Raw genomic sequence first — 27,295 nt, 5'->3', positions numbered from 1 at the left:
CCTCTAATGTCCTGGGAATTGAAACCAGGGGCATCCTACCACTGAGCTTCACCCTAGTCCTCTTGATCCTTACATTTTGAAACATGGCCTTGCTAAGTGGCTGATGCTGATGTCCTGGCTCCGTCTCCCAAGTACTAGGTGTGTCCGACTGGCCCAGCTCTCTTCCCGCTCCACTGCCTCGTCTAGGATGAGAACCAGGCCTCCCTGCAGCCCAGAACTGGCAGATGAGGCTGACGGAGTGTGCGGGCGCACTTCCCTTCCGCTCCCTCCCAAGGGAGCAGCCTTGCTGGACAGGGCGCACTGATTCAGTGAGCCAGAGACTTTAGTGCTAGTTAAAGCTGCTCTGTGAAATGAGCCTCGCCTTTTTTGTTTACTTATTGGTATCAAACCCAGGAGAATTTTACCTCTGAACTACACGCATAGCCCCTTTTATTTTGAAAGTCTAAACTCTGGAGGGTCTTGCTAAGTTGCTGAGGCCAGTTGCAAACCTGTGATCCTCGTCTTAGCCTCCCAGGTACTGGGATCACAGGTGTGTGTCACCACACACAGTGAACCTTGCCTTTTCTTTCTTTCTTTTTCTTTTTCTTTTTGCGGGTCTGAGGGTGGAACCCAGGGGTATTTGACCTCCGAGCTACACCCCCTGCCCTATTTTTTATTCTTTATTTTGAAACTGGGTCTCACTGAGTTGCAGAGGGCCTCACTAGGTAGCTGAGGATCTGCGAACCGCGATCCTCCAGGTCTCAGCCTCCCAAATGCTGGGATTACAAGCCTGTGCCACCACACCCAGCTGCACCTTGCCTTTTAAATGGAGCTGGGAGGCTATGGCTCTCCACCAAAACAGTGGCCATGATGGTACCCGTGGTGCTCAAGGCCACTGAAGGGTGGCTGGCTCATGAATACTACCTGCATCCATCTTCTCTCCAGTGGATGTTTATTTTTCTTTTGAAGCGTGGGTACAAGTCTCCCCCCTTAAATGGGTCAAGATCTTGGCTGTGGCTCTTGTTTATAAGAGCTTCTAAATTTGGTGAAGGAATGAACCTCCTTCCGTCGGCCTCCTAAAACTCAAAGCTGACTTAAATTCCTGGGCTCCTGGCACTTCATACGCGCATTGTTCTGTCATTTAGTTTTCAATTGTTTTGAAAATTACATGGCATATATAAAATTCCATGAAATATTCAGTGTTGTAAGGAAAAATATGTCAAATGCCAAACATGCATATACTTTGGTCTGCTACATGTTGATAGTTTATGCTATTTGTCTTGTTTTTTAGATCTTTCCCCTTTGATGTGGATTTAAAATATTTATCTAGTCAAGTGTATCAGTTCCTTAGTTGTCATTAGCAACACTGTGACTGAATTCTCCACGATTTCTTCCTGTACTCTAGTGCAAATACATCATTATTTAAAAACTTTAATCCATCCCAGCATTTGGGAGGCCGAGACAGGAGTATGGCGGTTCGTGGCCAGCCTCGGCTACTTAGTGAGGCCCTGTTTCTAAATAAAGAATAAAAAAACAGGGCTGGGGATGTAGCTCAAAGGTAGAATGCCCCTGGGTTCCATCCCCAGACCCACAAACAACAACCTTCAATCCACATCTAATTTGGTCTTATCCAAGGACAAGGGGCAAGCAATTCCTTTCACTTTATCAGTGACTTCCTGCTTCCTCAGAACTGTGAAAATTTTGTTCTGTGGCAGCTCCAGCTTTAGGCATCACAGAGTAACACTTCTGTCTTGTGTAGCCCTTTTTTATGTGACCTGTAGAAGCAATGATAAACCCCTAAAAAAAGGCAAAATGTTTCATTGGGACTGCTAGTTTATACAAGTTGATGATATTGTTTTCCTACCAAAGAAGAGCACCTTTCACTATGCAATTTATTTGGACACCTGGAAATGCACGATTTTTCAACATCTAAATGCTTAAGGTGGGATCTAGACATGATGTAGTTGCAGGTTTAGTTTTACAAATGAAGAAAGTTAGCCCCAGAGAAGGAAAGAGATGTGGCCCAGGCCACGGAGGATTTGGCAGTGGGGAGAGGGATCCCGGGGTCAGGGTTGGCCTCCACGGATGGCTCTAATGATCTCGGTTCTTGACTATCCTCCGTCCCAAGCTGCAGGCTGGTGAGATACCCCAAACCTCGAGGGTCCCCAGGTCCTGCCCCTCAGATCCCCCACAGGCCCCGCCACACAAAGGCAGTGATCCGCAATGAAGACAAAAGATATTTAATTATTTCTCCGTCTAATGTCTTAAAGCGCTCAGTGTTTCACAAGTGCAAGGGGAGGGATTGTTCTTAGCCAACATTTACCAGCGATTCCGACACACGCAAAGAAACTCCAAATCACCGTGCTTTATACTTACTTTTAATTTCTGCACTGAAAAAGAAAAGGTAGAAATGATGACAGATTAGATTACAGCGACTTCATCTCCGCCCTTAGCCTTTGCTCTCCGGAGCAGAGCAGGAGAGAGAACACAGAAGCGTGGTGGGGAAGGAGACCCGGATGCCCGCGTCTGGCTGACACGGGCCCTAAACACCTGGACACGTGCCGTCAGCACGGCAGCTCAGGAACACAAGCAACAGTTAAGACACGTTAAAAAAAAAAAAAAAAACGACAAGAAACCTCACAATTCCATTCTTAAAACCAAGCACAAAGTCTGACGATGAGATACACCCAGGTTCGTGTCTCGGTGACCTGGGGCGGCTTCCTGGAGGCAGCCGCATGGTAACACCAGGAGGAGACTCTGCTCTACCTAGAGCGAGGCTGGCTGAGCCGCCGCGCGCCCGCCTGCCTCTCCTGGTGCGGGCAAGAGGGAGCTATGCGCGCCCACCTCCTGCCAGACAGCGGGCTGCGCCTGTGCTTTGGAGGCTGCCGCCTCTGGAATGTTCCGCGCTCTCAAGGTCTGGCTGGGCGGTGGGTTTGTAGTCATGCTCCACACGCTGTTCAAGTGCAAACTGTTACTGTCTAAAGCTTTCAGAAGGACATGTACAGGCATGGACCCCGCAGAGACGAGGGGAGCCATGAAGGCCCTCCACCCTCCCGAGGCGGGCAGGAGGGCAGGCGCCGGGGTGGGGGCGTTACAGAAATAGTTAGAGAAATATGTTCCGCTGCAGTTAAACTCTAGTCCCTGATTCGGTCCGCGGGTGGGCGGGAGGGGCGATCTCAGTAGGTGATTGTCCACTCCTTGACGGAGGCGTCGTGGGAGGTCGTGACCAGCGTGTGCTCGTCCAGCCAGGCCAGGCTGCTGACGTGGTGGAGCCGGTGCGCGTCTGGGGAGAGAGGGTGCGACTTAAGGAGAGGCCCAGCTTCTCTGCTTCTGGGACTAGGCAGAGGGGAACACTGGTGCCCCCCCACCACACACAGGTCACGAGAACCCAACCACGGTGGCTGCAAGTGAGAGCCAGGCAGGGCGGTGGGGAGGAGGCTCGCTCAGCCTGGCACTACTGACATGGGTGGCGGGGTCGGGGCAGTGTGCAGTCTCCAACCCCAACACCAGGATGTCCCCTCCCTCCGAGATGGCGAAAACACCTTTCTATGTATAAAGCAATGAGATTCACGCAAGACACAGATACACTCAGTCCTTGCATCTGGGTTCTATCCCTGCTAACTTGACCTGCCAAGGGTCAGAATGTAGTCAGGCCCACGACGGCAGTGTCTCGCCGAGCACGCACAGACGCGTTTTCCCTGTCATCTTCCCCTCTGCACTACAGGGTAATAACCTCACAAAGCACGTACACGGTGTTAGGTATTAACTCATCCAGAGATGATTTCAAGTGTACAGGATAATGTGCCTCAGTTACATGCTCCTACACCATTTTATGAGAGACTGGAGATCCTAGGATTCTTGTATCTGGGGGTCCTGGACCACTCCCTTGGGGATGGCTGTAGAGTATCGTGGGCAGTGTTAGGACCTGAGGAGGGGTGGTGGCGACGCTGAATGATGGGCCAAGAAACGCAAGGCTGGGCTCGCCTTACCTCCCCTCTGCCAGCCACACTAGGGGAGCCTGGAGCCCATTCTCTCTTCCTCCCTACCCATGCTTGACTCCAGCAGATGGATGCCTGTGCCTCCACGCCCTTCCTATTCGGCTCAGGGAGGCCCCCAGCTCAGAAGGGCGCCCACTGCTCTGCGCCCCTAGCTGGGACAGCAGCCCGCAGGTGTGGCGGGTCACCTTGGATCTTGACTCTGGTCTCCGGGTCGCTCAGAGTCCAGACGTACACCATCATGTCCATGCCGCCGGAGGCGAAGTGTTCGTTATCAGGTGACCAGGCCAGGCAGACGATCTTCGCATGGTGTCCATAGAAGACATTGTTCTCCTGGTTACAGGTGACAGAGAGGTGGAAGGTCAGGTTGCAGCGCGGCATTATGGTGTGCCACCTCAGCTGCCCTCGCGAGGAGGGGGCTGCGGCCCTGAGCTGCCTCTGCCTCTTCGTGGAAACCGCGCAGGGGGAGCCTGGGAGCCTATGCCAGGGACCCCCCAGCGTGTGCACAGATGCGCCACCCACTCACCGTGTAGCCGTCGGCCACGCTGAACACGGTGACCACCTTGCTGGCGTCGCACACGGCAAGGAAGGCGCCATCGTGGGAGTAGGCGACGTCTGTCACGGGGCCCTTGGCCTCCAGGAGCTTGCCCTCGTCCTTCAGTGTGGAGCCCAGGATGGAGTACACACGGACATTGCCATCCTGCGGGGGACGGGGAGGGAGTCACTTCCCCTCTTTAGGAAGGAACAGTCAAGGCCACTAGTAAGGAAGAACCCCGCCTCGGCCCATGGGTCTGTGGGCACCAGCGTGTACCTTGGGCCCTGGCTGCCAGGGGAGCTGCTCCTTCCTCCCCAAGGCACCGAGGGCGCCCCCTAAGTCCTTCAGTAGTTCTCCTACTTCCCCCGTTCTGGGCAGAGCAAAATGTGACTCCAGGCCTGCTCACTGACTCGGTGTTGGTGCTGAGGACCGGAAAGAACAGAGCACACAGCCCTCCCAGGGCCGTAGCACCAGTGCCCCTGTGGGCGGCCCCTCCCTGCCTGTCACATCCGCAGGGCCCCCAGGGCCTGGCCCCAGGAGCGCCACAGGCTCAACACAGCTTGGGGGCTGACGGAGCAGCGGAAGGGCTGGTCTCCACGGCTGGGAGCCCCAGCACCCTCCTCTGCGGTGTCCGGGCTCTGGGGCCTGGTGAGTTGCCGACTGAAGGACACCGTGTTCCCGGGCTGCTCAGGCCGCTCAGGGCACATGGCAAACAGTGGCACCAACCCCTAAATGTCCAGCACCGGCTCAGTGAGCTGCGGGCACCCGCTTACTAATTGTCTCAGTATCACCTGGGATGGGGGCCTACCCCCGGCCTTGCTCCCGCCGAGGATCTGGCTACTCTCTCTCCCCTCAACAACAGGCAAGTGAGCCAGGGGTAGGGAGGATGGCACAGCCGGGGGAGGCCCGAGCACAGGCCAGGGAGCAGTGCCTGGCCCAGGAGTGCACAGAGCATTGTGGACCAGCTCACACCTGTGTGGCTCAGGCTCAGGCCAGAGGGCGCAGTCAGACCCGGGACACTGCGGGCACCTAGCCAGTCAAAGAAAACTCATCTACAAGTCCTGAGACACTGAGGACGCTGGCACCAATGGCGGTGGGTAATGAAAGCCGCAGGTGCAGGGCTGAGGTCGGCCCTGGTCTGAGTCAGCGTCACACGTGAATGAGGCTATAGGCAGATCAAGGGTGCTGAGGTGAGGGCTTCCTGCGACAGGCCCGCTGGAAACCCACGGTCAGCGGGCACAGGGAGAGGAAGGCTTACCGAGCCCCCGACAGCCACCGCGTCCCCGCCGGGGTGCACCGCCACCACCTCAGGCTCGTAGCCGGGGCTGTCGATGCTGAAGCACTTCTTCTGGTCCTTCAGCAGGACAATCTGCAAGACACGGCGGCCCCTGCTGACAATGCTCTTCAACAGGAGGTGCGGACGGCCAGGACCCCGGCCCTGGGCTGAGCCACACCCCAGGCTCAGCCCGTACTCGCGACCCAAGCTGTTGGCTGCCAGGCAGAGTGACAGGCCCCTTCATTCAGGGTTTCAGCGATGTTGGCAGCCACGCCGCCATCACACATCACCACCAGTGCAGGTCTGAATGCCAGGCGAGTGAAGTGGCTGAGTGGTCCCGAGGACATGAGGGCAGGGGCAGCCAGCAGGAAGGGCCCGACCAGGCAGCAGTTCAGGCTCCGGTTCCTGGGTCAGAGGACAGCCAGGGCCATCAGCAGGGGTTGTCAGGCCCCCAGAGACGGAGGGGCAGCTGAGCAACAGGGACCACTGGACATCCAGCGCCCAGCATTTGCCCTGAGGCAGCACAGCAGGGGCCCATAGGCCTGCTCCACCCCAGCTGCCCTGCGGCGCGAGGAACGCTGCCATTCCAATCGTAGGGGACCCGGCCTATTCTGAAGGGACAGGCCAAGCCGCATGGGTCTCTGTCCTTAGGACTCCACTGTGTCCATCTTATACTACTGACCACCTACTGGCCAAGGAGCACTCAACTAAGGGCCCTGAGCCTCGCAAAGATGGAACTGAACGCTCAGGATAAATACGGTACTGATACAGAGAGCAAAACCGACAAGGGATGCTTCAGCCCTAGAGCAGCCACCAGCTCCGCCACAGCACGGGAGAGGGGGGTGCAGAGAGCTTCTGCGCATGCCCAAGGCCCTGAGGCCCTCCACCTGGCGGCCACACCGCACCTACCTTCCTGTCTGAGATCAAGAGGCAGAGGTGCTGCCGCCGAGACCCTCCTGCCAGCCCCAGTTCTGACTCAAGGGACCACTCCAAACAGCACAACCTTCACTCATGACGGGCCTGGTCCTAGTGTAGCTCTGCCTGAGACATCGGCCGCCTCCAAGTGCAGTCCTTGCCCCCCACCTGGGGCTTCTGCGTCCATGTCGGGGAGCCAGGGACAGTGCCACTACAATGCACTACACGTGCCTCAGAAAACATGCACCTTGCTATCTGTGCGTCTCATGGACCTGCCTGACAGGTGAAAGTGGATCATTAAGAATTGCCCAGATGGGCCCGAAATGAGACCGAGCCTGGCTCTCTCCTGATGTGACATCCTGGGCTCTGTAACCTGTGGTGGGGCCTCTACAGAAGGTCCTCACCTGGAGAGGGGCCACAGATGCTCCTAGAGAACTGGGGAGGTCACAGCAGCTCGGGAGGAGGCTCACACAGTCCCTGGGTCCCAGAGCCCCTGGCAGCCTGTCCCCTGGTGTGCTAAGACGCTGCAGAGGTACTCGTCAAAACCCACCCAGCAGCGTGTGGCTGGGCCATAACCAAACCCCGGGGTAACCCCCACCGGGCCTCAGAGGCCAGGTGAGCCCAAGCTGCCCGCGTGTCACAGATGCCGAAACTGCTCCAGGCCTGTGCAGAGATGCCGCACCGAGTTCTCCCCGCTGCCGTAAAGCCAGGTGTTCTGATGCCAAGGCCGGGAGACGGAGCTTTGGAGAAGCAGCTCCCGCCCGCGGCGCCCCATGCTGTGTGTTCCCTTAGCACCCCACTGGCCATCCAGGCTGCTGGCAATAATTACTTGGCAGGGAGTTCTTATTATCTGGGACACACAGAAATCCATTCTCCCTGAAGCAATTAGGCTCACAGAACAAGGGAGGGGCGGGTGGGGTGTGAATGGCAGCTTTCTATGACAGGGTTTGTTGCTGGTGCCAGCGGGGCCTCTGCCACCACCTGCCTCCCCACTGACACACAGGATGCCCAGGCCGCTGACAAATGCCAGGGCAGAGCTCTGCATCAAGTGGGTCAGGTGTGGAGCTCAGACAAGGACACTTTGTTCCAGAAACTCCCAAAGAACAGGTGTGCCAGTGGCCTCAGTATGGGAATAAGAGCCCACCCCGGGGCACGTGGCCTTGGCAAAATCACCAGGCAGCTTCAGCCTGGGCTCCTGTTGGTAGGGAGTCCAAAGTGTAAGGAGCATGGCCGCTGTGCTCTAAGGAGCATCCCAGTCTGTCAAGGACGGGAGCCCTGAAGCTCAGGGCGGGCGAGTGAAGTGCCGACGTCGCAGGGCTCCAAGCCCTCACTGGCGGGCGCCTGCAGCGTGGCCTGACACCTGCAGACCCAGCTCGGCCCTTTTCCCAGCCAGACTGTGGGCAGCAACCTACCCATCTGTGCCTCACTCTCCTCCCAATGAAACGCAGGCAATACTCTACCTAACTCGTAGGACGACACGGGCAAATCTACGTGGAAGCCCTCGGCACAGCGCACCAGAGCACTCGACCAAACGCCAGCCAGGACTACTGCCAACGGGTCACGCATGGGACGTGGAGCGCAGACACCATGTGGCCCGGAGCTCTGCTCACTCCATTACTCCCGCCGCACACTAAGCCGATTGATCCGTACCTGCCCGATGCACACGACCACAGCGTATCCCCCAGGGCCGACGGCCACGCACTTTGGTTGGACATCCAGCTTCACAACTCCTTGTCCACTGTTAGAGAAAGGACACGTTATATCCACATTTAGGTGGCTCAATGTGGGTATCCACACATACTTAAAGCAAAACCAGAGCCAAGCTAGTTAAGAGAAAGTTCTATTGTAACCTAAATTTGCTCAATATGGGTGTTCAAAGGACACCCATACTCTGGAGCACAGGTCATGATGGGGTCTACATAAGAGGTACAGTGCGGGCAGGGCACAGCCGACCACAGATACGGGGACGATGGGCGCGGGGCCTTGTCCAGGGCTGAGTCTTCCTCCCAAGTCAGGGAGCTGGGGTGCTCTCTCCAGCGCCCTCGCCTTCGCTCGGAACATCCTGTCCCTTGTGCACAGCCACTTTTCTGGCTCTAAGGACTGTTAACTGAAGGTGCCAATTTACGGCGCCTCTTAATCAGCACGGTGCAGCTGCACCACCGTGGGCAGTGTTCCTTGTGCTGGGCGCCTGCCGTGCAGGCTCCTCCGGGGCCTCCTGCCACCTTTCCAGTGGCTGCAACGCCCTTGTTGCCTATGCCCACTGATGAGGAGAGAAGGTCAGGGAGAAGGCAGGTAGGCTCTCGGGCCTCTGCTGCCTGCTCCCAGGGCAGAGCTACTCTGGCATTGCCTGGGAGCCACAGGTTTCCTGGATCCTGTAGTCCAGTAACTGACAACAGACAGTGCCCAGAAGGGAAAGATCCAGTGTACTCCCACCGAGGCCAGTAACTGTGCCTGCACGGGCCGTCGCGGGCATCTGGGCTCACTGTGGAAGCCCCTGGCCCCCAGGGCCCCTCACCTGTAGTCCTTCAGCATGAGGTTGGTGTACCGCACAGTGTCGTCCATGCTGCAGCTGACGAGCTGCCCAGACTCGTCCACAGTCATCCTGGACACCTGATTTGTGTGGCCTTTCCCAGAGAAGGAGTCGTTCTCCCCTGTCTCTGAATCCCAGTAATGTGGGCGGGGTTAAGGAGAAGCTGAGCTGCCATGACTGTGGAACTGCTCCTCTGGGGAGGCACAGCCCGCTTCTCCTTCCAGCAAGAAAGAGCAGTACGCCACAAAGAGGACAGCAGACCCCGCAGATGGCTAAGCCCACAGTGCAGAAAGCAGATGCAGTGGTAGCCAGGAAGATGTCCTGACAGCAAGGCAGAGGCCATCTGTAATCCCCGGGACTGAGGCAGAAACAGCCCAACTACTGATCTGATATCGAATACAGGTTGAACACCTCTAACCCAAAATGCTCAAAAACCCCAAACTTTTTGAGTGCAGAGATGATGTCACAAACGAAACATTCCACACCTGACTTCATGATGGCCACAGTCAAAATGCAGACACACTGAAAAACTGTGCAAAACCATCTTTACACAGGATGTGTGTGGAAGGTGTGCAGGAAACAAACAGACCTCATGTTCACTTGGGTTCCAGGCAAATTTGTAGATGCAAATATTCCAAAATCCAAGGAAATTCTCAATCCAAAACACTTCTGGTTCTACGTGTGTCAGACAAGGGATGCTCACTAACCACTGAGTACTCCTGCAGCTGCCCCGCGGTGGCTCCTGTGGCAATGGGACAGTGTAGACAAAACCGCTGTCCACTGGGACCGGGCGGGGGCCAGCACCGCAGCTGCGTTTGCAGTTACAGAAGCCAGGCCTGGGAGCTTCCCCAGGGAGGCTGGTTGTGGACGTGGCTCGGCGATGGTCTCCCCAGGGCCTGAGTGACAGCCTGGGGTGAACTACCTTCCCAGGCGCTCAGGTGAAAGACGTGGCTTAAGCAGGGTGTGGTGTAGGCTGAGACAGGAGGATTGTAGGCTCGAAGACGGCCTCAGCAAGTACTGAGTCTCATCAACCTAGTGAAACCCGGTTTTGAAACAAAAATAAAAAATGGGCTGGGGTGTAGCTCAGAAGTAGAAAGCTCCTGGGTTCAATCCTCAGTGCCACAAAAAAGGGATGTGGCTCAAGCCTACACTAACAGATGGGAATCTTGTTAAATAAAGATTTCTCGGGAAGCTAGATATATACTCCAAGGTTCATGCGGGGGATGGAGAGCTGGCCAGGAGGGAAGGACACAGCCAGGCGCTGAAGTTTGTGCACTGACATGGGACAGGAGGGAGCAGCTCCTGTGGCCACAGAGGCCCGGCCGACACTGCCCCCAGGACACTGCGTCCTTGAGCCGCCTCCACTGCCAGCGTGCGCTTTTCCTTATGTCCCATGGGCAGGGGAGCTTATCTGCCCCCTCTCTGGGCTGCAGAACATCCCTGGATAGTGTGAAAACCTGAGTCAAGGCATGGAGCTGGGGGTCTGGGAAATGCCCTCTAGGAGGGACAGCAGCACAGACGGGAGGGTGTCTAGGCAGAGGCAGCCTTCGACACAGCAGAAGCACTGAGGGGCGGAGGCAGGCAGGCTGGATGCTACGTGCAGGGCCCTGGGGCCACGACAGTCCTGTACCGGGGTGCTGTTCTGCATCCCAGGGAAAGCCAGCAGAAGCCTTGGTCGGTGGGAGAGGTCCCAGGCACGGGAGCAGAGGGGGCCACGGAGACCCTCTGCTGCTGACTGGCTGTGAGTCTGGACAGTCCCTCATCCCTCTGGGCTTCCATTTTGCCATTTTCAAAACAAGGGGATGCCTGGAATGGGTTCCAAGGCCTTCTGAATTCTAGGATTCTAGGACCCCACGGCTTTTGATGGAGACAAGGCTGGCCCCGATTGCCACTTACAGGGAGAAGAGCAAGTGGAGGTCCGAGAAGGCCCGCAGCACGCGGTGGCACCGTGGGCGTGCCCGTCGGGTCAAGGCTGCAGCGTCTCCTCAGCCTGAGGCCTGGAGCTGGAGGCCCGGCTACAGACACACATACTGAAGGCCTCGCTGCTCGGGGCACGTAGCGGGCTGGTGCCACCTGGCTGGCCGGGCCTCCAGCCCTGGGGAACAGGAACTTCCCTTCTCTGCCAGCGACTTCAGCCAGCTCTGAGTCAAAGGATATTAATGTGCCCATCGTGGCTCCCAGAGTAGATGTAGGACTTGCCGCCGTTTTTGTGCACCGTCAGACACTGGATTGATTTACTGTGACCCTGTGGAGGAAATACCAGGGCAGGGTGAGCTGAGGACTCCTGCCTGGCCCTCTGCTACTGTCCACCGAACTCTGGGCGACAGGGAGGAGGCTTCCTCAACAGTGTACAAGAAAGGTGTGCTGAGACTCTGGCAGCAGCTCCTCCCCTATGCCCCCACTACCCAGCTAGCCCCCCCAGGCCAACAATCACCTGAGGGACCCTCTCTACTTCTGCCCCTCCCACCAGGCAGCTAAGCCCCACGGGAACGGAGGAGAGTCCAAACCTAAGCAGCATCTGTGCACTGCGGACACGCACTGGGAACTTGCTCCAGCCCCATGCTTCTCTGGGCTCGTCGTGTGGCCCAGCACCAACCACCTCTTGTGTTATACACAGATGTGTCATGGGACCAGCGCATAGTTTCTCTCCTAACAACTAAGCTAAGAGTCCATGAGACTCCCCGAGCTGACCTGGCCAAGCAAAGGTAGTCTGGCTCCACCAAGTTAGCAGCAGAGACATAAGCAGGAGCAGGCGTGTCGGCCACACCAAGAGACTGCATGGCAGACCCGGGGACAGACGCGGCAGCCGGGGCACAACTGCTCGGGGCAGAGACGCTGGCTGACAGCTAGCCCCAGTCTCCTAGCACAACTTCTCAGGGTCACGCTGGGAGGTCCAGCTAAGAAGCATTGGTCTCTGGAAGCCCCGGCTTCCCTAGGCATGGCCCTGTGTCTAGGCTGCACACCCCTTCCCCCCTTCACCAAAAGCATCCCGGGCTGAGACTTGACATGGAGAGACGCCCAATTCCCCATCCTCGGGGCCAGCGCCCAGCCTCCCACCCAGGAAGGCCACTTCCTGTGCACAAGCTCACTGTAACACAGGGCCAATGCCCCCATCCCCCATCCAGCCCTTCTGAGATGCTGTCTTCCTAACTCTGCAGCAGCTGGGCTGCAGGAGGGGGGAGAGCCAGGGCCTCCACCCACGGCAAATTCAAATGGGAACCCTAAGAAGTCTCAGCCGCCAGGAGCGGGTGCGTGGCACAGAACCTGGAGGTGGAAGCCCCTCCTTCAAAACTGCTGCTCATGGTTATTAGAGGGGTCACCACAGGCCTACGAGATAGAGTGAGCCAAGCTCCAAGCAGATGTAGAGCCCTCAGGACACGCAAGGGCCCCACCACACCTGGCCGCAGCTGTCCTGAGAGGTCAAGTGGAAGGGCGGGTGGAGGGAGAAGCCAGTGGAACACGGCCTGCAGCAGCTGACCCGAGAAGAACTCCCAGGCTCCCGCTCCCCACTGCTCCCACACAGAACCCAGGGCCTCCTCATACTCAGGGGTCCCGTCTGAACCACACACACATCCACGGTCCAGTTCTGAAGCGTCTTCTCTGGCCCCCACGCCCACTGCTCTCCCGCCCCCCCCTCTGTGAAGCAGTATATCCTGTGCGTTTTCAGGCCCTAGTGGGGGGAGGCCATGCCTCGCTGGAAATAACTGGCCCCCAGCATCCTGCCCTTCTGCCAAAACGCTGAGGCCCAAGGTCCTGGGGCCACCTCTCCAGCTTCCGCTCGGCCCTCCCTCAGCCCCTTACTTCCGACCTGTCCGTACCTTGATGACCCGCAGGGGCTTGCTGGGGTTGTTCTTATCCAGGTAGTTGATGTAGCCGGACAGGGAGATGCTGAGGAGGTGGTCCTTCTGCCACAGGCAGCCCAGCTGCTGGTCCAGGACGCTGGAGCCCATGGGAAAGGTGCTGACGACGGAGTTCACGTTGACGTCCCAGATCTTGGAGGTCTTGTCTCCAGAAGCAGAAAGCAATTGAGTGCTGTCAGGGCTCCAGCTAATCTACACAGCAGAAAGAGGGGGCCAATGTCAGAGGATCCAGAGTGTGAGAGCCCAGAAAGCCGCCTGCCCACAGCCCACAGCCGCACTTCTGAGCAGGGCAGAGGGAGCCTGGGCAGGGTGGGCTGCCACCTCACAGTGGCCACGATGCTCCCGTCACCACCCCTTGTTATTTATTTATTTTTGAGGTACTGGGGATGGAACCCAGGGACACTCTACCTCCAAGCTACACCCCCAGCCACATTTTTGATTCTTTATTTTGAAACAGGGTCTGAGTTGCAAAGGGCCTAAGTAGCTGAGGCTGTCTGTGAATCCGGACCCTCCTGTCTCCGCCTCCCAAATGCTGGGATGACAGCGTGAGCCACCACGCCCGGCTATCACCCCTCGTAATGAGTCTTGAAAACTATAGACACAGACTCTGCCACATTACAACCACGGGGAAACGCAAAGTCACTCACGGCGTAAATTCCCCCGTCGTGGGCCTTGCTTCCTCCCAGCGTGCACACCTTCTCGCCCGTCTTCCCGTCGTAGATGTGAATCTTCCAAGAGACAAGAACGCGCGTGGATCGGGTGTCAGGGCGTGGAGGCCCCATGGAGGTGGGAGGGTGGGGTGCTCGTGGCCCTGTGTGCACACCACCCCCACCCCCCAGCTCTTACCTGGCCATCAGCGCTGGCCGTGGCGAATCTGTTCCCGTCAGGAGAGAATCGCACGCAGTTGACAAAGCGGCTGTGGTCCTGAGGGAAGAGGACAGCTCAGGAGAGGTCTCTATGGAGTGAGCGGCCCGCCTCCAACACTAGCTACGACAGTGGGAAATAGCCGTCGAAAGGAAACTCTGAGAGGAAAACGTCACTGGCAGTGCCTTGGGGCTCACGCCAGCCAGGCCTCTCCCCCTCCCACGCACCCCACAGAGAGTTCAAGTCCCAACCTGTAGGCTTCGTGAGAACTGTGAGGCCCTTGTCCCTGGCCCCAGGGCCCGGCCAAGGCCAAGCCACGAGAGGTGCTGGGGGCATCTGTACGATGAACAGATGACCTTTCTAAGACTCACAGGGACCACGGGTCTGACTGAGAGTTGAAGGGGCCCCTCACAGAGGCCGCAGCGCCCAGGCGGGCCCAGGGCTCCACACAGCCTGGGAAGGCATGGTGCTCTACAGGTCCTGGAACTTAGTACAGAAAAGCCCCTTCCTCGAGTTAAGCTGAGCGAAAGCTTTGCTTTTAAGCCCTTTTTGTACTTTCATGCTATTTCTAAGGACAAACTCTTCTCTTTACAATGTATTCTAGCCTCTCGAGGTATGTGAAATTAGAGAAAAGCAGGTTCCTGGTAGGCATGCTCCACCGAGCTAACCTTACAATCACCTCTCAGGCTGCCTACCGCCTTCTCTCTCCCCGCCTGGCAAGCTTTTCACCTGAGAACCCAGGCCCAGAGACGCTGCGTAACTTGAGCTGTGCCGGCCGTGAGAATCGGGCTCTGGTTTCTTGTCCAGAGTTCTGTCCCAGCGGCACTGGCCTCGGGCCCTGGCAGGTGCTGGGCAGACCCAGGCAGGAGCCACCCCAGGTCAGATCCTGAGCACCCCAGGCCGACTGCCGCCCGCTCTGCCTTGGTCCCGGCTGCACAGAAGCCCCTCACTGGGGGTCCTCGTCCCCTGATTACGACAGTCAGTGAAGGGGTTCACACCATCAGTTTCCTTGGGGCTGCAGGAGACAGAGGAGGAGGGCCTCAGAGACGCTAACTGTGCGGGTCCCTCCAGAAATGGTCTCCCTTCCCTTCATAATCCATCCCCGCTGCTCCTCTGTAACTATAAAAGTGGGATTCCTTGTGGTACATCCAGATATGCACGAAACATAACAGGCCAACTTTATTCCCTGGTACCCCCCCCCCAGCCCCCTTTCTCTGCGTTACCAGTCTCCCTTCTTTTCAGGAGGTGGCTTTTTTATTCTTTGATTTCTCTCTAGCTCCCACACCTGGGAGAACACGAGGCCCCCGACTCTCCGAGCCGGGCTTATTTCACTCAGCACGACGCCACCCCCTCGGTTTCATGGCAAGCAGCATTTGTCCCGGCGCCAACCAACATGTAGAGCACGTGAGCCAGCTTGCAGAAAAGCAGCGTGTCTCCCGAGAAGACAACGCAGGGGCTGGCCCCAGGAAGCTGGCGTCCATTTCAACGTTCTGGGAGGAGGAAAGGCGTCCTGTACTCTACGGAGGAAGGCCCGCCCCTGCCGGCTGTCTTGCTGGGGGGCTCCTTTTGGCCTTATAAGAGCTCAGTGCGCCCTACAATCCCCTAAGATGGAGGTTTGACACGGGAAGCCTCCACTGTCTTCTTCAGGGCCAGCTCTGAGTGAAGCCGATTCTTTCCAATAGCTTCCACTGCCTGAGTTAATATTTGATTCAGGCAGTGAGACCACCCACAGGGCAGGGGCAGTGTGCACATCCTGCCTTCCTGAAGAGGCGGAACGAGACCAGAACTTCAGATTGCTGGCCCTGGTGTGCGTGGGCCCACCCACGTCCTGGGCCTTGCAGTGCCTGGAGGGAGAGCAGGGTGTTCAAGAACAGGGAGGCCGAGTGCTCATCCCAGATAGCAGAGCCTGGGGATGAGAGGCGGGCACAGTGGGTGTGGATTCCACTGGGTGTAGGAGTAATTAAGTGCATGAAGCCACCACTCCGTTGCAACCTATAATGAACTCCAACATCACAGGTTCCTGGGATCAACAGACACTCCCATTCCAAACGCGGGACCAGAAGCAGGACACACAGAAGAGCCACGTATGGTGGCTCTCGGGAAGGAACCCAGGCAGCCAGGCCCTGTGACCCCAAACTGCCTGTGGCCTCGTTCCAGCGCCTACCTCTGCGAGTCTATCTTGCAGGGCCCGGCAGGGGTGGCGTTGCAAAAGTGGGCAAATCAAAGGCCCAGCAAAGCAGCTGCCCTTGTGTGCAGGGGCTGCAAGAGCCCAGGGCGCCGCTGCTTCAAAGCTTCAGTCCAGTCACCATTTCCTGCAACCAAGCCAAGCACCAGGAGTCCAAATGGATAGAAGACTGATGTGTGCTCCTGAAATAGCCCTTTACAGGCCGGGAGCAGAGAGCAGCCCATCAACCAAAGAAACACAGGGCTAAAAATAGCACTTCCCGCAGGAAGGCTGGGCAGCGCAGGGCGGGAGTGTCGGGGACATGGCGAGGGGAGACCCCGGCCCAGCAGCTTCCCGGGGCCACCGCCCGGCCCCGGCCCAGCGAGGCCTCATGGGTCCTGCCTGAGGCCGACACCACTGTCCCCCTCCATTCCCATCTATCCCTTGTAGTGAACACTTAGAGCCCAGGTGTGGGCTGTTAACGAGTCTCCTCCACCACGAACCCCCTTCTCCCTGCCTTCCCATCTTCATCTCCTTCTTGTTGCAAAGGAAACCAAGGCCTGAGGCAATTATGTCATAAGAAATGCACCCAAGTCCACTCCAGCAACAAGGTAAGAGAGCCCCCAGGCTGCCAGGGTACAGCTTGGGCGCACCCTCTAGGAGCCCCCTCAATTCCCGCAGCCTCAGCTGTATACAGGAGCACCCCAACACCCCGACATGACCTTCGTCCACCAGCAACTCCCAGCATGTGCCTCCACAGCCCAAGGCCACTGGTGTTCCCCAGACAGGCTCACCATCCTTTTAACACCCATCCCTCCACCTGGCTGCTCCCTCAGTGCTGGCAAAGTCTCCCCTGTTAAGTGTCCTTGACCCAGGTCAGGGTGGTGAAGAAGCCCAAAGGAGCCCTACGATGCCTCTCCCATCACCCTGGACAGGTTAGCCCTATAACCACTCATCTCTGGAGAACAAGGACCAGGTGACTGGCCAAGAGGCTCTCTGTGACCACCTTGGGCCACTCCCAGGCCAGGCCACTTTCCCTGATGTTTGTGCAGAGGTGGAGGTGTCACGGGACAGCCTTTGTAAAGCTGGAGTGGGGGAGGGCAAGGCCAGCACATGGTCAGACAGCGCTGAGCCCCAGGAGTAACTGAAATGTCTGCGTTCTGTCCTGTTGAGAAAGGAAACAGGGGGAGAAGAAAAATCCCAATGGCCAGAAGCCTGGCATGTTTACAGAGCAGACACTGCTGGTCCAATAACGGCCAAGGCGGAGATCTCCAGTCCACTTTGCTCTCCTCTGCCTAGAAGGAAGCAGGCAAGCGGCATTCAAGCCTGCGTGGTGTGCAGCCCTGGAGGAGGAAGCCCGGGCCCTCGGTGCACACGTGGGCAGCCCTGGCAGGGCACTACTGGCTCCAGATCACAGGGCCCCTGCTGCCCTATGCCATCATTCTGCTGCCTACAAACTTGCCCATCCCCCAGCAGCACCTGGGACCCAGGACAGGACACAGAAACTCGCCCGAGGCCATGTGGAGGGCAAACGAGACACTGGCTGGGCCGCTATCACATGCTCACACAGCCGATGGATCTATTAGAGGGCCATGCTTGGAACCAAAAGAACCCCTGCAGGGAAGGTCCACACCCGTTCATTCCCGGGCCACAGTCAGGGCCTCTGTCCACAGAACAAGAACGCTGGAGATGGGAGATCATGGGACCCCATTTCACGCCCGGTCTCTCCTGTGATACTGGGGCAGGGGCACCTCCTCAGGTCACCCGCTGCATCTGAAATGTGGGTGGGCACTGGCAGGAGAGTTTCTGAGGCTCGTGCGGACATGGCTTCCCTAGAGGAAGCTCATGAGGTGGCTGGTGTGGATCCCATTGCAGGAGGGCGCGAGGAAGGCAGGACTAGAGGACCCGTATTGGTCCCTTGCAGCTCTGTAGCACGTCACAAGGACACACTCCCGGAACTCCAACGTCAACAGCAGCTGACAGGCACTGAGGTTTTCCTGTTTTTCCTGTCTTCACTTGATTCCGATCATGCCCTTTTCTATGTGTACCTATAAGCTTTTCACATTGTGTCTCAGAATAAAGGCTTTTTAAGTAAAATAAGAGGTGGGTGGTCAGGCCAAGGTGCTCTCCGGGCCGATTCTAGGTGAAGAGTTTCTCCACCGCCCCCATCTTCAAAGACAAAGCTGGCTGAGGCCCCCAGGCAGGAGGGGCAGGCAAGTCTGACTAGAGGTGGCTTACCTCTGGCCAGACCTCCAATCCACAGGCGCCAGGAGCCAACCCTCACTCATGAACTCTTTAACAAAAAGGAAAGGAAATTTGGGCCCGCAGGATGGGAGGCGGCCTGCGGCCATCTAAGACGGTCCCTCCTGCTCGCCCCCGAACCCCGCCCCTCACTGCTACTCCTCTACATCTTTCGTGCCTACTGCACTGAAGTCCCAGAAATTCACTCTTTACAAGGCAATAGCTTGAACTTGACCCTCTGTGCCCTCTCCCAGCCACGAGTGCCTGGGAAACATCCCATGACGCCGCCCCCCACCCCTGTATCCCAGGTCCCAGCCTCACAGGCCGTGGGCAGAGCCCTAGAATCCAGCTGCCTGTGGGCTGCTCGCTCTCAAGAGGTAGGTTCCAGCAAGCACTGGCCAGCTCGCCTGCAGAGCTGGGGAGGAAGTGTCCCAGCAGTCATAGGGTTGGGACAAAAGACTGCTACTATTTGGATTTCACAGTAAAAGGAATTTAATTTTCTCTAAAATAAAAAAAATGCATTTTTATTTTTAAAACCTTTTACTAAAGAAAGGCTCCATCGATTCCTCTGAACCTCTGCACCCCAAGCTTTGGGAACCTCAGGAAAACCCACATAGAGGAGAGGCCAGTAGGCGCTCAACTCTCCAAGCCTCCAGCAAGCATCTGCGCCGCCTCCGGCCGCCACTTACACCTCCGTTCAGTTCCCCACCTGCCTGCGCCCTTGCTCCTTCATTTGGGGAAGGAAGAGGCTTTCAGGGCCCAGCCATAACCCCCGGTCAAGAGGAACGTGGCAGGAGAGCCCACGGGGGCAGTCAGCCTGCTCCCCAGGCCCCAAGACCGCAGCTTCACTCCCTCAGGCCAGCAGGCCAAGGCCAGAGGCCATCAGCAGCCACAGTTAGATGTCAGAGCCATCGACACATTCCTGCATCGTGGACAGAGGTCCCCCAGGGCCCTGTCCTTTCTACTCTAGGCCAGTTAAGCCTGCACCAGCTCTGGTGAACATGCGGACATTCCCATGTCTGGCGCCCTCCCCACAGCTGTGGGCTGGCGGAGGCTCGCCATCGCCCTCTTCCTTCCTACCCTGCATTCAGATCTGTGTCTGGCTGGCTCAGCACTACTCTCTCTGTAATCAGTAGGACCTCTACCCACTTAAGAATGCTGACCTTGAGCTGCAACCTTCAAAAAGTTCCCAAAATAGCCAGGTCTCCACTACCTACCAATTAGGCAGCAGCCGCAGGAGACAGGAGCTGAGAGACACAGGGTGAGCTGCACACAGCCCTTACTTAGCAGCTTCCCACACGGCCTGGCAGCCACCCAGAGCCTGCTAAGTCTGAGGCTCCAGGGACAAGAGGGGGCTATGTCACTAGAAAGGGAATCCTTGGGAGCCCGTCTGCACCCTTGGCCAGGAGCGGCCAGGCAGCCCTGTCCGCTCTAAGCCCTGCCATTCCCATGCCATGTTCACCCAGGAGTCACTGTGCTGAGTCAGCAAAATGAGCAGTGCTCAGCGAGCCACGTTAAGGACATTATCTCATTTAGTCTTCTGAGGCATGGGAGCTGGAACCCCTCACACTCAAGGAGACTCAGCCGTCTCCAAAGGACAGCAGCAGCTCATTCTTTCTGGTTAAACATGGTCACTCCATCACCAGCCACAGAACTGCGGGTCACTCCAAGCCTGGGCTGCTGGACCGCTCCCCTGCCACGTGCATCTTGGTCCTGCCCATCGCCCGGCAGGAAAACGAGCACTACAGATGCTCTGGACTGCCAGGCCACTGTTCATGGTTCAGCTTCAGTGAAATCCTCAGGTGCCAGCAGCCACGCCCACATCTCCATCTCGTAATGGGAAACGCAGGCATGAGAAGCCCATCAGGGGACCCTGAGACCCACTTGTACCAAAGCCTGAACACTCCACCAGGGCACCTGGCACGGTCCCCCCAGAGTGAGGGTGGGCTTCCTCTACTTGTGGGCCTCTGCAGGCTCCGCTCTCAGCCAACCTGGCCATTCTGGAAGCCATGCCCTCTGCTCCTGCGCTTGCTCGGCAGGTCTGAGGTTGACAGGGTCCAAGAGCAGGCTCCTGGGCCCCCTTTCCAACAAGCAACCCCAGCCCAGATACTTGTCTGTTGCTACAGAACTGAGATGTCCCGGCCCTCACAGCCCTCCCCTCAGACACAGCCACGGGATGCCGGTATGGGCCCCTCCCTGCTCGGGCCTCTGTGTCAGCCTGGGCCTGGGCTTCCCAGGGCTAGGGTTAGGGGTTCTCCATGCTGCGCCTTCCCAACAGGTCTAGAATACGGGTCCCCCATGCACACTACAAAGTTCCCCCAAAACCCACCCCGAGAGGGGTCCACTTACGCCAATTGTAAACTTGAACTTGAATGGGGGTCCCTCAAAGAAGGCCGCACAGTTGTCGTCGCTCCCCGTTGCCAGCCGGTACGGCCGGCTCTGCTTGATGTCCACGCTGTTGATAACTTTGTTGTGTCCTGTGATCTCACCCACCGAAGACCCGCTGTCCCATAGGAAGACAGCTCCAAACCTTCACCCGCGAGAGAAGGCAAGGAGAAAACTATCAGCCCAGGAAGGTGGAGGAGAAGCGCGACAGCTAAGCCGTCTGCAGGAAGGATAGGGGCGGACGTCCACGCAGCCCTGGCTCAGGACGCGAGGGGCGCATGTGTGGCAGGCAGCCGGTGACTCTGGCTGAACCAGATATTTATCAAAGGATCCAAGAACAAGCAGGAGCAACCCAACACCTTTGGGAAGTGGCGGGGCCCCCGTGTGTGTAGCCCAGCGCCCAGGAGCCATTCTGTGGAAGCAGCTGTGGGGAGATTCTTCCTGGCTTCAGCACCTCCCTAAAAGTTCTGTTTGGGGAACCAGGAAATAAGCCAGTGACCATCCCCTGCTGGAGAGAAGCCTTATTCTCAGCTGGCATTCAACACAATTTAGTTACTAATTTATTAGCAACAAATTTATTAGTACCAAATAGTAACTATTTGGTAAAAAAAATATACCATAGTAAAAAATATATATAATACATATACATGCAATAATAAGTATATGTAATAGTGAAAAAAATGGAATTATACAAACTAACAGGGATGACTTGAAAAAAACAGAACAAATGCCTAAGCAGAAAGAGCGCGTAAAGAAGCTCTGAGTACGGGAAATCAACACACGCACTGTCCGGCTCAAGTGCTACGAGGCTAGACGGAAGCCCAAAGCTCGTGGTGTTGGACTGCTCCAGCACCGGCCCCGCTGCCACCAGCCCAGCGTGCACCACCTCCTCTGCTCAGGGAAACCCAGGGGATGTGCCCGGCCATCTCCTCTCGCAGCTCCTGTGCTGTCAGGGAGCTCCTAGGGGGTCCCCAATAAAAAAGTGCATCTCCTTCGCCTGTCTCTTTCCTACTGCTGTGGTGTGCATATGACTGCTAGAGTTCCATGGAGCAAAGGGCCCAGGCTGTCACACAGGGACAGAGGAGGTGCCTAGCCACCATCGCGATGTGGGCTTTCCCATATAAACAGCACAGCCAACCCAGAGGGGACCGGAGGCTTGTGCTGGCCACGCTTCTGAGGAGACAGGAGGGCTGGGGCCTCTCCGTTCAGCAACTGCAGTGTCAGGCGGCACAGCCCTGGCCGAGCGCCCCCACCCCCCGGGGATAGGCCGCAGGAGGAGCAGTGGGGAGACCGAGGCAAGGGACTCACTTCTCCCTTCCTTCCCCGACCACAGCGATCCTCTTACTGTCTTCGGTCCAGGCAATATCCTTGATCTTCCCGGCGAAAGGCTGATATTCGTACTTCAAGAGGTGTTCCTTCTGTGTGGTATCCCAGATCCTCAGCTTCCCAGAGACATCTGCGGAACACGATGAGGCTCAGTGACCACACCACTGCCAGGCCCACACTGCGTGCCTGGCCACAGCCCCCTGGGTGCCGGTTCTGGCTTCTCCGGGTTCACAGTGCTCAGCCAGACTCAAATCACGCCACAGCTTCCACAGGCTGCAAAGGAGCTCTGTGTCTCCCCTGGACACCAAGAGCTGCTTAAGTACCAGAAAGGCCCAGGACACACAATGGCTTCACGACTCGCAGAACATCCAAATGGCGCACGGGCCCCGGCACCGCCTTGCCGCCCAGAACGAAACTCTCCCCAGTGACAGCGTTGCACCCCTCTCCCGAGCAGCTTCCTGTGATGCGGTGGCACGGCCTGCAGCTGGGCAAGATGCCCCCGCGAGCAGGAGGCAGGCGCCGCAGAGGAAGAGTTGTACGCTGCACTCGTGCCAGCCCCGTCTCACCGAAGCACTGGCAGCAAATCGTAGAGGAGTGCCGCGATCCTGCCTCACACACCAGCCCGGCACGCCCCTTCCCGAATTAGCTCTGTGTTGGCGGAGCGAACAAATGGGAGGGCTTTACACTCACTCTCTGTGTACTGAGGACTGAACCCAGGGTGCTACCACTGATCTACAGCCCCAGCCCTTTTTCTTTTGAGTCTCGCTAAGTTGCCCAGGCTGGGCTTGACCTTGCCATCCTCCTGCCTCTGCCTCCCCAGAAGCTGGGATTAAAGACAGTGACACTGTGCCCAGCTGGGAACAGTTGTGTGTGCACAATCCCCACTGTATGTGAACAGGTGCACCCGAGCCATCCTGCATCCGCCCTGGGCAGAGCAGAGAGGCCGGGGTACAGGGGGCCAGCCTGTCCATCCCCCAGGAGCCTCAGCTCACAGGAACCTCAGCCTGGTCCTCCCTTGCCTGAGCGATACTTCACCTTCTGGCAGTCGCCTCTCCTGCACAAAGCCCGTCCTGAGCATTTGTACACACCAGGCCTTGTCTCAGGGACCCTGCTGCACTCCTGGGGCCCTCTGGGAATCACTGCCTAGGGCCAGATCCGCAGCAGCTACCTGAGGAAATCACTGAAGAGAATGGGGGCTGCCCTGCAAATGACCCTGAGGAGCATGTCCCCCAAAGGTTGAGGACCGTCACCCAGGAGCACGGTCCCCCACGAGCACCATCATCCGGGAGCACTGCCGTTCGAGGCAGAGGACCATGACCCAGGAGCACAGCCCCCAAAGGCTGAGGATCCAGGAGCATTGCCGTTCGAGGCAGAGGACTGTCACATCACCCAGGAGCATGGTCCCCCAATGCTGAGGACCATCACTGGGAGCACGGCCCCCTGAGGCTAACATTACTGGCATGAGCTCACGTGCAGTAGTCCTTCCAGAAGGTTCTATCCCCAATGGCTGTTCACCGGTCAGACTGACAGCATCTACAGACGCCGCACAGGGCGGCGAGCCTCCTAAGGTACTGGGACCGTGCCCTGCCAGGCACACCAGGGCCCGGTATCCACTCTTGAGCCTCCCTCCCCTCCTTGCCCCAAACCCTCACACTATTTTTAGCCCAGGGCCCTCATCTCTGCAGGAAATGTTCCACAAGAACCCTTGACAATCATTTTATTCAAAGAAATGGATTAGAAACATAGAAATGTGACCTCCACCCAAGAACTCCCTCTGTTCCTCCACCAGCAGCCACCTCGAGGAGGAGCCTGGCAAAGCAATGGTCACTTGTCTGGGCCAGCCTTCTGCACAGACTGCATTCGATCTGAAAGCCACTGACTTCTGTCCTGGGAGCAGCCCCTGGGGACTGGCGGGCCGCACCTGGGCTGGCAGGGCAGGGAGCTCTGCCAAGCCGGGCAGACACCCTTGCCGGCCACTCTTCTTTCCTGAGAAAATTTCTTAGAGCACCCAGCTTGGTGTTATACACAACTGCAAAAGGCACCGAGGCCGAATCTTGGAGCTTAATCAAAGAGACATTTTGCTGGCATGCAGGCCTGAAGGGGGGTGGGAATCACAGGGCTAAATCATGGGATTACACTAAGTTTTAAGAGGACGTCAGAGCGGATCTAAACACAAAAGCCATTAGATGCCCACTACGCTCTAGACACCCGGCGCCACCTTTCGTGACGCACACACGCACTGGCCATACTGCTTCAATCGGCACAAAGCCCTTCTCTCTGAAGCATGCCCCATTCCAGTGATGGATGACTGCCGGCCTGGTGTCAGGTACGCACCCTGGAAGGCCCGTGCTAGGGCCCGTCCCACCTGCACCGAGGCAGGTCCTCGGAGCCCTGGCTTAGGAGAAAGCTGAGGCCCAGGAAGGCACCTCAACCCTGTAGCTGACCCCTCCTACACACGCAACTACAGAGGCCGAACAGGCCAAGACGGCTGCATTAGCCTGGGCACGCAGCCTTCCCTGGGCTCAGGGCAGGGCTGTAAGGACCTGCTGAGTCAATGAATGAATGAACAAATGAGGGAGAAGGGCAGGGCGCCCTTTGTGCCTCCCTTCCTCATCTGTAAAAAGTGAAACTACTTAAAAGAAGTCAATGAATAGCGCTCCTACAGATGTGAAGGCTTTCACCCCTGCCTCTGGCCCAGCCTCCTGCTGAGCCACACAGAGCGCCAGGCTAGGGAGCAGAGGCCAGGACTCAGACTCGCTGCCAGCCTGCTGAGGCCAGGGTGCCTGAAAGGAGCAGCCAACGGACACAAAGGGAGCGATAACATCCATCCATCCTTCCGGCCCCCTCCACGAGCTCCAACACATCATGACAGAGCCACCCAGAGGTCTGTGACCAAGCTCACTACCCCGAGCTGGAACTTGCTAGTGATCTGCAAGGCACACTTACAGTGCTAAGGGGAGGTCTAGACCGGGCACACTGGCAGCTTACACCCCACTGGCCAACTACATCGACCTCTCACCTCCCACCGACCCACCACTCCCCGCCTGCAACCAGGAGCCCTGCGTGGCTCTGGGCCCCCAGCCATGCACCTGGGGGCGCTCACACACATACCTCCCGAGGCGACGTAGAAGCCGCTGGGCGCATACTTGGCCACCACCACCTGATGGGCGTGCTCCGTGTAGATGTCAGCAACCGCTGGGTTCTGCGGGGAGAAGAGCGCAGGATGAAGAGGGAGGGCCCCAGGGTGACGATGCCTCCTCTCCCAGCCCGGGAAGGAGGACACAGACACCAAGTCAGGCTGGCACAGAAGTCGTCCCGGCAGTGCCCCACCTGCCCGCCCCTGCAGGCGATGAACTCTTGACCGCAGGCCACTTTTCCTTTGCCTGTTCTGTTTGGACTTTCCAGAATATGGGCCAAATATGTATTTGTGGAAAATAAACATGGAGCAAAAGTTTGATTAAGAGAGAATCCCTGGCTCAGTGTCCACTGGCAGCCGAGGGTCCTACACCCATGTGGTGGGGACCCCACCCCACTCTACAGGTGACCAAACCATTAGGGTGGAGAACCCCTCGCTGGCTTAGAAGGCAGTGACCTCCTCCCTGGCAGGGGTAGCGGGGCCATAGAAAACCCTACAAGGCCATGAGAAAGCTCTGCCCCTAAAATTCTTGCCCCTAAATGGTCAAGGAGTTTGCAGGCAGTGTGTAAAAGATTCCAAAGGGCCCAGAATCCCGCGCTGCGTGAATCACACGCTCACTCACGCTCGTCTGTACTCTACATACAACTGGGTCAGCTGTGGGGCGAGAGACTCCAAATTACAGATAATGACTTGCATCTGAGTCATCCTCCTCCTCCCCGCCCTGCTCGCTTCGCAGCGGGAGGCCGCTTCTAGTGGCAGGAAGATGGTGTGCTTCCGGCCCACAGTCCCGGTGTGTTGCTCTGGGTGTGCGGCTCTATCCAGACCCCACCCCCTCTCCCGGGCCTCCTCCCTCTCCTGCATAAGAGGAAGATGGGGTGAGCAGCCAATTTTGGGGAAGCTCTGGAATGAGAATGCTGCCACGGGTGGAAGGAGGCATGCCTGCAGTTACTGCTGTGGCTGGGCCCCTCTCCCTGGGCCGGGGCGCCACTCCTGCCCAGGGCACCCCTCCCCCAGGTTTCCTTCCTGAGCTGCAGCCCTGCAGGCTGAGCCAGCTCTGGCAACCTGAGGCCACAGCACTCCAGGCAGCAAGCAGGAAGCCTGGGAAAGGAGACCGGGGGCCTCCAGGGCCTGGCCCTCCACCCTGGGCCTGCCAGCCTGCGTGGGTCCCTGAATCGCGTCCTCTTCTCACCCCACTCCCTGCCTAGCAATGTTCAAGTTTCTGATCCAGGTCTTCCTGGGGAAAGTGGTCATGGCTTTCTGCCTTCCTTAGTCTGTCTTCAGACACCACCATCCCCCGTCTCACCTTGCACTGATGTCCTGCCTGGGAACCACAGTCCTTCCCTTTTCCGGGAACCCTGTCAAACAGGAAGCCTAAGCGACTCCTTCTACACACTCAGTCCCTGCCCTGCCAGGGAGGAGCGGGTGTACGGTGGACATCCTGCCAACAAGCTCACCCAAGGGAGTTGCTGAGCCAGGCGGTGCCCAAGGCAGCTCCCAGCCTGGTCCCTGCCCTCCAAAGCTCCCAACCCTCGGGGTGGGTGAGGCAGGGGTGGGGGTGGGGCCGGTACAGAGGCTGGGCGCCTGGCAGGCAGGCTGTGACTGCTGGCATCTAATTTCCTAAGCCACGGCGAACAGAACACACTAAGGTTGGGAGGACTCCCAACCCAAAGACACTTCAGCAGTCCAGCACAGTGCTGCAAAAGCAGCCTCCTCCATGGCCAGCACTGGCAGCCTTAGCACTCGCGTGCAGGCAGGGCACTGGCATTCCCAATACGCAGGCCCAGGAACAGCAGGGCGGGAGCAGATACTGAGATGGCTGGGCCCGGTGACACAGCACAGGGCCCTTCTGTTCGCTGACTGAGGCCAAAAGCTGATCCAGTGCAGACACCCAGGTCCAAGGGAGCACAGCAACCCTTTGCACTCTCGACCAGAATTCATGCTCGGCAAGGCCAAGGCCCTGACCTAAGTCCATAAGACACAGCACGAAAAGAATGGCCAGCCCCAGCCTGCAGGCCCAACCTGGGAGGATGTCCATGCCCCCGCATGGGCCAGTGGCCTTCACTCCTGCTCCCGCACCTCCCAGGGTGCC

The 27,295-nt window shown here is 57.8% G+C and overlaps 1 protein-coding gene across 1 annotated transcript in view; it reads right to left on the bottom strand.

The window, feature by feature from the left end:
• Window positions 1–3,155: 3,155 nt before the first annotated feature.
• The window catches only part of WDR1 (WD repeat domain 1), a gene marked incomplete at both ends in the record, with an annotated part of 44,282 nt that continues 20,142 nt past the window's right edge, over window positions 3,156–27,295 (bottom strand). Inside the window, 13 exons of the mRNA XM_080697273.1 lie at window positions 3,156–3,262; window positions 4,163–4,307; window positions 4,501–4,674; window positions 5,768–5,878; window positions 8,351–8,438; window positions 9,216–9,367; window positions 11,383–11,475; window positions 13,049–13,282; window positions 13,738–13,818; window positions 13,937–14,014; window positions 20,709–20,889; window positions 22,053–22,200; window positions 25,182–25,272. Of these exons, the coding sequence (XP_080553399.1) occupies window positions 3,156–3,262; window positions 4,163–4,307; window positions 4,501–4,674; window positions 5,768–5,878; window positions 8,351–8,438; window positions 9,216–9,367; window positions 11,383–11,475; window positions 13,049–13,282; window positions 13,738–13,818; window positions 13,937–14,014; window positions 20,709–20,889; window positions 22,053–22,200; window positions 25,182–25,272 (1,683 nt within the window). The remainder of the gene's footprint in view (window positions 3,263–4,162; window positions 4,308–4,500; window positions 4,675–5,767; window positions 5,879–8,350; window positions 8,439–9,215; window positions 9,368–11,382; window positions 11,476–13,048; window positions 13,283–13,737; window positions 13,819–13,936; window positions 14,015–20,708; window positions 20,890–22,052; window positions 22,201–25,181; window positions 25,273–27,295) is intronic.

Source organism: Muscardinus avellanarius (assembly GCF_963383645.1).
Source record: "Muscardinus avellanarius genome assembly, chromosome: 6".
NCBI lineage: Eukaryota > Metazoa > Chordata > Mammalia > Rodentia > Gliridae > Muscardinus > Muscardinus avellanarius.
The sequence above is the reverse complement of the archived record's forward strand: the minus strand, read 5'-3'. Positions and strand labels throughout refer to the sequence as shown.